General features: G+C 44.5%; 1 protein-coding gene across 1 annotated transcript; it reads left to right on the top strand.

Moving 5' to 3' along the window:
- The first annotated feature begins 284 nt into the window (after positions 1 to 284).
- On the top strand, positions 285 to 11952 carry LOC136523243 (uncharacterized). Its single transcript, XM_066516989.1, has 3 exons — positions 285 to 757; positions 861 to 936; positions 11542 to 11952. Exons 1-3 carry the CDS (start codon positions 312 to 314, stop codon positions 11950 to 11952), a joined length of 933 nt encoding a protein of 310 aa, XP_066373086.1. The 5' UTR covers positions 285 to 311.
- The last annotated feature ends 899 nt before the right edge of the window (positions 11953 to 12851 follow it).

The raw sequence follows: 12851 nt of genomic DNA, 5'->3' as shown, positions 1-12851 counted from the left end.
AAGTTAAAATTGTCCCAAATTTGAACAAGGAGTTTTAAATAATGTGGGAAGACCTCACAAAAAAATGAGGCAAAAAAAAAACAAAAAATAAAAATTTCTTCCCCGAGGGCCAGAGAAGGCACTCGGGGAAGACTTAAAAAAAAGCCCACTAGCCGGCCCGCCGTGGCCTTATCCTAAACCTAACCGGCCACCACCCCCACCCGCGCCCCACACCACGCGCGCCCCTGCTGCCTCCCCGCGCCTGCACCCGCGCCGCCAGGAGGCTCTTCGCCGCCACCCGACCCGCCGCCGCTGGCCCCCCCGCCGCCGGCATGCCCCCGGCCCCGCGCGCCCCCGCCCCTGCCTCCCGCCCCCGCGCGCCGCCGCCCCGGCCCCCGCGCGGCCTCGGCCCTGCATCCCCCGACCCGCCGCCGCCGCCGCATCCCCCCCTGCCGGAGCGCCGCCGGCCCGCACGCCGCGGCCTCCGCGTCTCCCCGCGCCTCCCCTCCTCTGCGGCTGTGCCTCCCCTCCTCCGCGGCCACGCCTCCCCGCAAGCAGCACGACGACGCGACGAGCCACGTCCCCGAGCCGTCCAGCCCCGATCTGTCGCGGCGAGCCACGTCCCCGAGCCGTCCGCCCCGACTCCGACTCCGGCGAGCCCCGACGCCGTCCGCCCCCCAGTTCGCCTCCAGCAGCCCCGCGGGCTCGGCGTCTGGTCTGGAGGAGAAGCTCGCGGGGCTCTCAACGGGCGGCGACGGGCAGAATCCTCCGCCGGCGGGTGAGGGCGGAGAGGAGCCTTCCTCTCCCTTGAGCCCGTTGGTTTTCCTTGGTATTTCTGTTCCTGATTCGGGGGTTGGTTGTTCCGTGTTTGATGTGTGCAGCGCGAAGAAGAGAGAGGAGAAGAGGAAGAAGCTGGAAGAGGAGCGGAGGCTCAAGGAGGAAGAGAAGAAGAACAAGGTGAGGAACATTTGTGTTGTTGTTTCTTCCTGTTATTGCAATTCTTGTTATGTGCTAAATCAGTGAGTCCTGGATTAATTTTTGGTCAGAACATGTCATTATGTATTACTATGCATTGGATTAAATCAGTTTTTTATGTGGTTTTTCCAGAGCAATAGGACTTGTTTGGATTAAATAAATTACTATGCATTGGAACAAGTTTTTGTATATGAACATGTAACTGCTGTCACACATACAGTGTGGGCTGCTCTAACTTATAAAGTAGTATTTTTTTAAAAAAGGAAAGAACATCAAGTTCTGGCTTGCTAGTTGGGAACTGGACATGGTTGAGTATTGGCGTGGCTTCACTCCGTGAAGATTTGAGGCCAAACTAATGCTTTAGAAAATTAAGCACTTGGCCTGCTTGGAGACAATTGTATTTTTCTTTTATATTTCTGAATTTTCATGTATTAGGAAAATCCTTTATGCTATCTCTTGGTACCTGCTGCACATAGGGCTACATAGATGTATGTACTAGTGACCATTTACAATGATTTGTATATGTACCTGTGACCATTTTCTTTCAAAATTGCACTAAATTTCCTAAGTCTGGCAACGTGAACATGTTATGCAATGCATATTGTGAATTTATCATAATTGGCCCATTGAGTAATTTTATAGTTTGGGTACCTTGCTCTTCTGCTATTGTAATCTTTTTCAAGTTATCTTAGATCCAAAAATTGTGGCTGTACTAAGAAACGATTTTGTATTGTATATTGTGTTTATTTTGGTATTATAGCACTTCAGTGCAATAATACCCATTGGTGTGACCTACAGAGCATGTACTGTTACTACAATCAATAATATGCCATAATAGACATCTTTTTTTTAAAAAAATAAGAAAACAGGCTTCCACGAGTGCCTGGTCTGCGGCACTCGGGGAAGAGGGTTTTTTTTAAAAAAAAACAAATTTCTTTGCCGAGTGCCACAGCCCAGGCACTCGGGGAAGAGTTTTTTTTTTAAAAAAATAAAATTTCTTTGCCGAGTGTCTGAGCTGCGGCACTCGGCAAAGAGTATTTAAAAAAAATCAAAAATCTTTCCCGAGTGTTGCACTCGGGGAAGAAAATAAAAAAAAAGAAAAAGAAAACGGCGTCGGCCGTCGGCCAACGGCGTGAAATCTTCCCCGAGTGCCAGCACGGCACTCGGCAAAGCCTTCCCCGAGTGCACGATTTTCGACACTCGGGGAAGGCGCCTTTCCCGTGAGAGGATTAGCCGGAGGCTCTTCCCCGAGTGTTGCACTCGGGGAAGGCTTCCCCGAGTGCAACTGGGCCTTCCCCGAGTGCAGCTGGCACTCGGGGAAGCCAGCAGTTCCTGTAGTGCATGTTGGCAGGTTCAGTCGACAAAAAGGCAACCGGAGTTCGTGCGAACGATGACTGACATTTAAGCTTTGAACAAAAAACTTTGTAATAAGAAAAGTATCTCATCGAACATTCATTTATATGCCATTTCATTGGGCGTGCTTGGTTCCAAGTGAGCTCGCCTCACCCCCGCCAGCGCCAGCAATGAGGAGTTTGCTCGGTTGGGACGAGCCGGTTTGGCTTGCTTGAGCCAGCAAGAGCAACGTCGTCAAAATCTCACTCGCGCGAGTCCCCAAAAAATCTTACCTGACATCCAAACGTATGGCTCTCGATATACCGGCTACACGAGGCAGCATAGTGTTGGGTAAAGAAACCATCACTACCCCAGATCAGAACAATATTGTCGGTTCAAAATACTCTATCACTGTCGGATTTTGAACCGACACAACCATACCGACAGTGATGAGGGTTAGCTATCACTGTTGGTTACTACAAACCGACAGTGTTCTGCAACTTCATTACCGGTCCTTTACACAACCCGGCAGAGTTCAGTTCCACCAACACTGCTGGTTCATGAGACCACCCGGCAATGTAACCTCTAACATCACTGTCGGTTTGTGTCTTTAGCCGGCAGTGTTGTCTTAACCAGCACCGTCGGTTTGGGACAAGACCCGACAGTGATGTCTAAGTCAACGCTGCCGGTTTGTGGCTCAAGCCGGCAGTGCCATTTTGTCCATCACTGTCGGTTTGTTGCTAACCGACAGTGATGGCCCGTTTGTATTTTATTGTTTTATAATTTATTTTAATTTATATTTTTTTGTGGAATCAGGTTTCACTTTATATACGCTATATAGACGATAGGTCCATCAATATTAAACATTACAAATATTACGGTTACAGTTCAAATGTCCTTCTCAAGATCTCAATCCCTCAAAATAAAAAAGAAATTATTTGATAAGATGAAGCATGCTTCTCGGACTTCTTACAATAATCTAGCGAGCCGCTCTAGGCCATACTGGTCCTTGAACTTTATGGATTGTGCAATGAAAAATACTCCATCTTTTTTCAATATCTCGGCTAAGATGAATTTTGCCAGCTTTGATTGCAGTGTGACGATCTCCATGTCTAACAACCTTCCGTGGTTATATTTCTTGCGCTATTGTTCAAAAAAGATGATATCCAAAGAGGAATCAGTAAATCATTTTATTGAATTATTAACAGACATAAATAAAATAAGGATTATACACACCAACTTATCTGTTTATTTCGATTTCATGCCAATATAGCGAAGCATTATCCACATTACATAAAACCCGCATTCATTGTTTTCCATCGGCTATTTTATGTACTTTCCCTCTATTTCGACAACCTTTAATGAGACCTGCGTCCCACCGATATGTCTTCTTCGGACCCTATGCAACATTAAAAGGAGAAACATTAGAAAGCGGTATATGTGATTAGAAAATAATATGTTATTAGGATCGCTTACTAATTCAGCACTGCCACCAGTGCATCCAGATGATGAAATAGTTTTTTTCTTTGAGTCCTACACCTCGATCAGATTTTTAGCAAGATTGACACAAATGAAGGCGAAATGGCTGCTGCAATCATAGAATCCTAATTATCGAATAATTTTAATGAAAAAAGAAGCATAAAATTAAAAATCGAGAACACATACTCACGGTTGTAGGCTAGAAGTATGTGGGTTTTGTTCTTCATCTTGAATTCATCGAAAACAATAATCGATCTCTCTTTTAGGTCTCGATCTCTCTTTTAGGTCTTTCACGTCACATCCATGGAGGCCTAAACATGTCTTCTAATTGACTCGCCCGGGGTCCAAGAAGCCTATGTTATCCCATTTGATTCTTAGTATGCAAAATTTTGCTATACACCTACATAAAATCATGGGAAGTACTCAAAAGTTAACAATTTATGTCTCGAGGGAGTAGTTAATTATAATATCGTGCGTGTAGGGTACTTATATAGTCCACACATCAACATTTGTGAATCAAGAGAGCGTTTTTGGTATAGCTAGAACAAGCACTCTCACTCGACATCGAGCTTCTCTTCTTCAGGATAATGAAAAACATGTGGCGAACGGATAATAATCTCAAAACCAAATTCCTCCTCTCTGTTGCTTGAGCCATGTAATATTCATGCAAATGGCGCATATATGTTGTCAAATTTTTGTACTCGTCATCGGGAACCAAAAGATTGCCCCTTTCATACTTCATTGCCGGTGTTCTCATCCCTTGTACATCATAATAGATGTTTGTGGCCTTTTCTATGGTTAATTCGGGGCTGTCTTCGACGTACTTCTGTATCTTCCTTAAATCTTCATTGTGTATTTCTTCGGCTCTTATTGTAGTGTACTTATTCTGTGTTTGCCTTTCGAATTCGGACTTCCACAAACACTGAGGCAGTGAGGCACAGAGATTGAAGAAACTAACACAATCTTTCTTCGACATGTGTGCTGTAATTTTTTCTTTCATCAAGTTTATAATGCTGCCACTGAACGGCCTTTTGTTTTTCTATTGGTCCACTTTAGGAGCATTAGCGACCGAATCCAAGAACCTTTTCTGCGACTACGAGGATGCCTTTGATCTTGTTTTGGGCTAAGGTGGAGGAGGAGGATGACGACGAGAATTCTGTTTTTCCGAGGCTGATGAAGATGGAGGAGTCTTCTCTTTTCTCGGGGCTGATGAAGATGGAGTCGGACAAGGAGGAATAGAAGGAGACCTCTGTCTTCTCGGGGGTGATGGCAAGGCATGAGGAGGGGAGTGATCTCTGTTGGAAGATGATGAGTGATCATCGTAGGTGAGCGAAGACTCGCAGTCGTCCTCATCATCAGAGGATAATTGGTGGTCAAGCTTAATGACCAAGTTTTGGCATGTCTTCCACTTGAGAGCCCTTGTTATGACCAAGTTTTGGCATGTCTTCCACTGCAGGGTACTCAATGTGTATTTTATTATACTTCTTATCAATTATTCTGTCAATAGTGATGTGAGCGTACCCCTGTGGAATTGGGCGACCATTAATGGTCCCGTCTCCTGTAGGCCAGGCCTGGCCGAGCGCCACCTTGTCCTTTGTCCATTCCTGACGGATGTACAACTTGACATTGATGGGTTCAATGATGTCGTCCACCGGATGAGGCACATTCGCATCTTCTACATCGAGCTGGGTCGATCCGTAGCTGTTGCGACCCCTCAACTGTGGGCTAAAGGTAGTAGGAGTAGGGTTTTGTGGTACTCCTGACCCCTTGGACAGTAAAATTTGCTGGACTCATGCTTCAACACTCGCCTCAATCTGTGTGTCCATTCTGTCTTCCATCTCTTTTAGTCGCCTCAAACACTCTGCCTCCTGTTCCACTTTACCCCTCGAGCGGCTCCGGTAAGTGTGAGATTCTTTAGGGAATGCTAGTTTCCAAGGATCAACACTAGTTTCTCTAGTGCGATCAGGGTGCTCCTTGGTTCTGAGTGCTTGGGTGAGCACGTCTTTCTCCCTATTAGAAGTGCGAGTCCCTTGCCTTACCTCCTCAGTTACCTAGGAGATCCTCTGGATGAGTTCGCTCATGGGTGGATTTGTGGAGCTAAAGCTCCCGTCCTCAACGTGGCATACATTCCTCCCCATACAGTATATTACCGATCTTGGCTTCCAATGGGAGGTCTCAACCAAAATGCCTTCCTCTGTAAGGCAATCCATCTTTTCAAGTTCTGCTTCAAATTCTGGCATCTTTTTGGCCGAGATAATGACGATTCGTCGCTTTCTGCGAGTTCTCCTTATTCTTGTTGATTAGTTCTAAGTACTGTATACACGAACGGTAGCCACATGGCCATGTGGTGGTCAGGGAGCGACTAGACGCGTCCGGTCGACCTACCGGACGCGCCCGGTATACACTAACGGTGGGTCCGGTGCAACACGACCTGCGCGTCCGATCAATGCGCAGTCAGCCCAATAATTGAGCCAACAGCTCTATTGATTGGGGGTGTCTATAAATACCCTTTGGCTGGCTCTAGCTCACTCTCTTGGCCATTTGCATTGACATAGCAACCTTGTGAGCTTAGCCAAAGCCCTCCCACTCATCTCCATCATTGATCCAACATTTTTTTGTGAGATTGGGAGAGAATCCAAGTGCATTGCTTTCGGCCTAGTGGCCAAGCTACGCGGAGTTTTCCCCCTCTTTGGTTTTGGCCCACCTCCTCTTGGAAGCCTAGCTGCTCGGCCTCACCCACCCGTAGGCCGCCTCACTTCTTCTCACTTCGCTGTGGCCCAGCAAAGCACCGCCGTAAGCCCTAGCAGCGCCGTAGGAGATCCGTCGCCGACCGGTTGGCCGCTATGTTGTCTCGTCGACTCGCCGAGCCACCTACCTGGTTTTGCGTGAAGGTGAGGAAGCAGTGAGTACCGCCCATGCCCTCTCCCTCCTTCTCTGTTGCCAGAACTTGCTCGCCATAGGTTCTCCAGCGAACCCGAGCCACTGAGTCAAGCCCTGCGTCCATCTCGTGCCATAGCGGTCCCCTCTGATCCCTCCATCCTGTTCTCCTTCTTCTCCTCTTGCTCCCTGAGTTTTCCCCGAGGCAAACGGTGGCTGAAATGCCGAGATCGAAGCACGCCGGTACCTCCCCTGTTTTCTTCGGCGAGCACGCCGCCTAGGGCTCGACACCGGCCACGTTGTCCCCCTCCCATCTAATTTGTGCCACTCAAACCTGATCCAACGACTCAGATGAGACCGTACTTCTTCGGCTGCTATTTTTGCATAAGAACCCCTTGGGTTCTTAATTTTCTAACCCAAAATACAAAGCGCCCTCTCTAAAATACGTTTTCATGATTTCAAAAGCGTAGTTAGTTTGGTATATTTACAAAATTGCCATCTAGAGTTTGTTTTCGTCATAACTTCTACATTTTAACTCCGATTTGACCCGTTCAAATTGCGTTAGGTTCGTATTTACGTAATCTACGTGTTTATACTACTGTTAAGTATGTTTTCAACTTCTAAAATCGAGGTTAGCTTTAATTTATTATTTTACAAAAGGAAATCTTGTTTAATTCATAGCTTATCCGTTTTAACTCCGATTTGAGTGATTATCGCGTCTGTGTGATCGTAGTGAGACATAGATTCGTTTTATAAACTTTTCATCTTGATTTTATGATTATTAGTGTACTGTTCTAATCTATAGCTTTTATTTGCTATGCATGATTGCTTCTAGATGTCTGTGTGGTGCTGTTTGATCTCGTGTAGATAGTGAGTTTTGTTTTGGTGATCTGGAGCAACTCTTCAAAGATCAAGACCAGCAACGATACATTGAATTAAGGCAAGTATAATATGAGGCTCCTTGTTACCTATTCACTTTATTGCAATCTCAATTCATATGCATATGTTAATGAACCGCTTGGAGTCTACTTACCTTGATATTGATTGTCCTGTCCTTGATTTACCTATGGGTTTTGCATATGGCTAGTATGCTCAGTTTGCTCCAACTAATATTGATTAAGGAATACAATTAAAGACATATGCAACATGGTACTAAAAGATGCTTTTTAGCAACATGGAACCAAGGGGCTAGAGCATTGGGCCTTTTCTTATGGTGCTCTAGTTTCTCTCCATAAGGACTCATCTTTAAGTGACAACCTAGGACTTACAGTATAACCATGGGGACCACATGGCTCTGGTCTTAGTCCAATACCTTGCTCTTTCGAGTTTGTAGCAGTTTACCGAAAGGGTAAGAGGGGCATACCAGGCTAGGTATGGGCCTCATCCCTAGGTTGTGTACTATGCTGCGTGTATAAGTGCCACTTTTGGAGATGACTCCATAACTCTTGGGAGATGGAATCCTTAGCAGCTGCTCCTTATTAGAACGACTGGGGAAAAGCTTCAAAGAGTACCCTGCCTGCTCACCTTAGAAGTGTTTTGGGAGTAATTAACCTGGGCATATGGGTAATACGACTCGTGGTGAAAGCGTACAACCTATGCAGAGTGTAAAACTGGTATATCAGCCGTGCTCACGGACACGAGCGGCCTGGACCCTTACTGAATAGTTGGTTACTCGGATGGTTTGGGTTATAATTAAAATTGCTGATATCTCCAACTATTCATATTTAGGAGCCTAAGCATAACTTAGCAACTTAAGATTAATAATAAAATATGACCAACTAAAAGTGCTTACCGTAGTTCGGCCGTGTCAAGCCTTTTGAGCCTGCATCCCCTCATATTATGCTTGCTAAGCGATAGTAGCTTACGCTTGTTTTATTCCAATACTTTGGCAAAATCTCGGATGGGTACCAGACGGAGGTTCTTCAGTGGAGTTTTCCAAGTGATGTTAGGCTTGTGATCAACCAGTTAACGATTCCTGTGGTATTGGAGGCTTTGCCAGAAGAATAGAGTTATAGTATATACTATAATGTGAGACTATGTCTTTTGTATCAAATATTTATGCGCTATGTAATAAAGGCATTGTCTTTGATATTACCCCTTTATTTGTAACTATATGTGTGAATTAAATTCCTGGGCACACATATGGTGTGTTTCTGGTTTTGTTCCTAAACACATTATTAACTGTGACCATAGGTTCCGTGTTGACACCGGGTTCCTTGTCAGCATTGTGGATGGCTACGTCAGGCATGTCCACATCATCATCGTTTTCCTGTGGAACATTCACACCAACCTCGCCATGCATAGTCCATATCGTATAGTTTGGCATGAACCCCCGGGTAATCAAGTACGATCATATAGACTCAATTTGACGAAAGTTCCTTTGATTCTTGCAATCTTTGCGTGGGCAGAAGACAGGGTTCTCATTCTCAACATGGGCTTTGGCATCGGTGATAAACTGGCTGATGCCATGCATGTACCGTTTGTCTGTTCGAGATAGATGCATCCACTCTCGATCTATCTCTGCACAAAAAAATATTGAGATAGTAATTACAAAGAATTAACAAGAAATCGAGCTTCATGAACAACAATTATAGCTCAAAAATACCATTTTTGGAAAACATTATTGTACACTAATTATTGGAAAACTGAAATTGGTAGCCCTGGCCCTATAAATTAAAAATCGTAGTAAAAACAATTATTGCATAATAATGAAGAACGACTATTCTACATCATGCCACATAAAAATGGAGACACTTATTTTAAAAAAGACTAAAATTGGAGACATGATCATGAACAACAATGTAGCTCCAAACAATGCCCATATAATTTGGAAAACACAGCCCCATAAAAAATTATTGCACAATAATGAAGAACAATTATTCTACTTCATACCACATAAAAATTGAGACACTAATTTGAAAAAAAAGTTTAAAATTGGAGACATGATCATGAACAACAATGTAGCTCCAAACAAAATGTTGTTATGTGACACATAGATTAATTTTCTCAATAAATTATAAAAGAATCTACTCTACTTCTAAGAACTAATTATAGCATCACATACTAACAATGATAATCTTGACCACCATGGAATAATTAGCTAGCAATTTAAATGTGTTCATAGACACCAACCTTTTGGATGATGGATTCACCACAATTTGAGCCTTGCACACATGTCCAATTGGAAAAGTGCTCTCTAGAATAGAGAAAGAACTAGAATGAGAATCAAGCAATGTAGCCATCAAAACGAAGCTAATTAAGCAATAAAATCAAAGGAGTTGATGTTTGTTACTAACCTTAAAGCAAAAAGATCAAACCATTCTTCAAAATCCAAGCGCTAGCTTCATGGTGAAGAGCAGGCGCAACAATGGAGGAAAGGGCCCAAACACGTGCCTCTGTTCTCGGAATGGAAGCGAGGAGGAAGGAGAGGACGGCTGCAGCCTTTTGCGTTGTAGGCTTATCGCCGTTGGTTCTTAGCTAGAACCGACAGTGATAGAGCCCAATCATTGTCGGCTCTTGGCTTGAACCGGTAGTGATATGTGGCCGTCAAACCACTGTCGGTTAGAGACACAAACCGGCAGTGATAGTTGTCATCATTGTCGGTTCGGTCACATCCTAAATCAATTTCTGATTTTCAGAGCTAAGAACCAGCAGTGAAGTGTCAACACTGCTGGTTCTCCTAATTCCGGCAATGATGAGGCCGACAATGAAGTGCTATTATGTAGTAGTGCATGCACGTCCAATTATCTGCGTCCAGCGCCTCTAGCTAAACTGCATAGCAAGTCTGCAAAGCCTATTATCTATGACAATAAGGTAGGAGAATAATTCTATAAGCCTTTAAATAAGTAAGCCAAAAATAAACAATGAATGAGTTAAAAAGCAATATGTAGACATTCACTGCTACAAAAACAACCTAACACCGCCGGTTCCAAAGCCATCTTCACTATCGGTTAACCGACAGTGCTTGGTCGCAATGATATCAAGTGCTACAAAAAAAAAGAGGGGATAAAAAGGAGATAATTAGGGTTCCACGGGAGAGAGAGTAAGAAAAAAGTAGCGATTGGCAAAATTGTCTTACCTTTTCTATTATTACAGGCTTGGGATTATAGCCCCCCCCCCCCCCCCCCCCCCCGATATAATTAATCTTAGGTAACAAGTTAACAGTAAAATATCGCAGCTGTTCAAGTGCTGCACCATGCATTCCTTTTCACTAGACCTGATTATAGGCTACTCGACCTTGCCCTTGTTTAGTTCCTCCGAACTCATGAAAAGTGCACTATGCAAAAAGAAGATTCCCCGTCACATCAAACTTGCGGTACATACATAGAGTACTAAATGTAGACGAAATCAAAAACTAATTGCACAGTTTGCTTTAACTTTACGAGACGAATCTTTTGAGCCTAATTAGTCAATGTTTGGACAATAATTCACAAATACAAACGAAATGCTACAGTAGGGAATCTTCACTATGCAAAGTTTACCTGCACAAACTTTGCCCAACTAAACACCGCCCTTACCGTTCAACTTGACCCGACAGCTAGTACACCGGTCGAGTTCAGGTCATAATTTTCGACCCATGACCCAACCTTTGATCAGCTTTAACAAATTTTCGCTCTTCTTCAGTTATCTTCAGAGTTTCGGCATCAGAGATTCAGACTTCCACCATCGACATTCATTGCCTTCAGCGCTAACAGCACAGATCCATCAAACTATATGATTCTGCTCTTTTTTTTTAACTTACAAATGCCGCTAAGGAGACACTATTAGCTAACTATTTTTTATTTTCCTTTTTGGGCTTGCACTTGTTATCTTCTACTTTTATGAACTCATTTGTCTTCTTTTGATTGAAACGGTTTTTTTTTTTTGTTTTTTGTGGATTGAAACCGGTAATTGTCATAGGAAGACATGGAAGTGAGCCGAACTAAACGCTTACGTGCATTCAGCCCATACTCAGTCCGGCCGGCCCATGTTCACTATTTCGAATACTGTTGTCAGCCCCCTAGGCCTGACAGGTTCTACGTGCAGGGCAACTACTACTGGCTCCTGCTGTACGTCATGAACGTCGGCGGCAGCGGCGACATCGGCGACCTGGCCGTCAAGAGGGCCGGCGAGCCGGACTGCAGCTACGTGCCCGCGTCGCGCAACTGGGGCATCACGTACCAGGTGTTCGCCGCGCTCGGCAACGCGAAGGGCCTCGTCGTCAGGATGACCTGCTACATCTCGCCGCGGAAGACCATCGTCGTCGACGACGCCATCCCCGCCTGGTGGTCCACTGGACTCTCCTACCAGGGATCCAACAACTTCTATTGATTATTGTATTCCTTCTCCAATCATGTATCACAGATTGATCATCGATCCACGATGGATCGATATGCATGATCCTTATACATTAATTTCAGTTGTTTTCGCTTCCTGGAAGGAGACGGCTGTTCACTGACGCTTAAAAACAGATGGCCGTAATAAAGTCATTATCATAAAAAAAACCTCACCAAACATTTATTTATATATATGCCATTTATTTCATAGCTCTAGCTAGCTAAACTGCATAGCATGTCTGCAAGCCTGTTATCTACGACAATGGAGTATGGTAGGAGAATCCTGTAAGCCTTTAAACAAATAAGTATAAGCAAAAAAAAAACGTAGCTAACACTGCAGTTCCAAAACCGTCTTCACGGTCGGTAACCGGCGGTGTGTGTGATCGGCAATGGTACCAAGTGCTAGCAAAAAGTGGGGATAAAAGGGAATACTAGGGTTCTACGGTACAGAGAGAGTAAGAGAAAAGTAGTACTAACTGGCAAAATTGTCTTGTCTCTTCCATTACAAAGCTTGGGATTATATCTTTTCACACTATAAAAGAGCGAGTTTTTTTAGAGGACTCTCAATCTTTAGTAACCGTCCGATCTAGCTGTCGTCTTATATGAGTCTTTCGTCATCCGAGATCTTATTCTCCCTCTTTAATAACCGTTCGATTTAGACGTCGTCTTATACGAGCCTTGATCGTCCGAGATCTTACATCCCACGCCCCTTCACGTGTAATCCCACCCAACCACGTTTCAAGCAACCAAACTGCAATCCCATGTCTCAACTCCCCCTCGGTCACGTAACCACGCCAGCGCGACGACCTGGGGCTCCTACATGGACACGCTACCCGCTACCCACTACCCAGCCATCATGCATGGCCTGCTTTCTCCTATTGTTGGCCTTCTAGA

Source organism: Miscanthus floridulus, chromosome 18 (genome assembly GCF_019320115.1).
Source record: "Miscanthus floridulus cultivar M001 chromosome 18, ASM1932011v1, whole genome shotgun sequence".
Taxonomy (NCBI): domain Eukaryota; kingdom Viridiplantae; phylum Streptophyta; class Magnoliopsida; order Poales; family Poaceae; genus Miscanthus; species Miscanthus floridulus.
The sequence above is the reverse complement of the archived record's forward strand: the minus strand, read 5'-3'. Positions and strand labels throughout refer to the sequence as shown.

Bases quoted from the DNA above. Each gene is read 5' to 3' on its own strand.
- LOC136523243 (XM_066516989.1), top strand. From the start codon at position 312: ATGCCCCCGGCCCCGCGCGCCCCCGCCCCTGCCTCCCGCCCCCGCGCG. The intron at 758-860 runs GTGAGGGCGGAG...TGATGTGTGCAG, and splicing joins GCAGAATCCTCCGCCGGCGG to CGCGAAGAAGAGAGAGGAGA. The intron at 937-11,541 runs GTGAGGAACATT...TAATTGTCATAG, and splicing joins AGGAAGAGAAGAAGAACAAG to GAAGACATGGAAGTGAGCCG.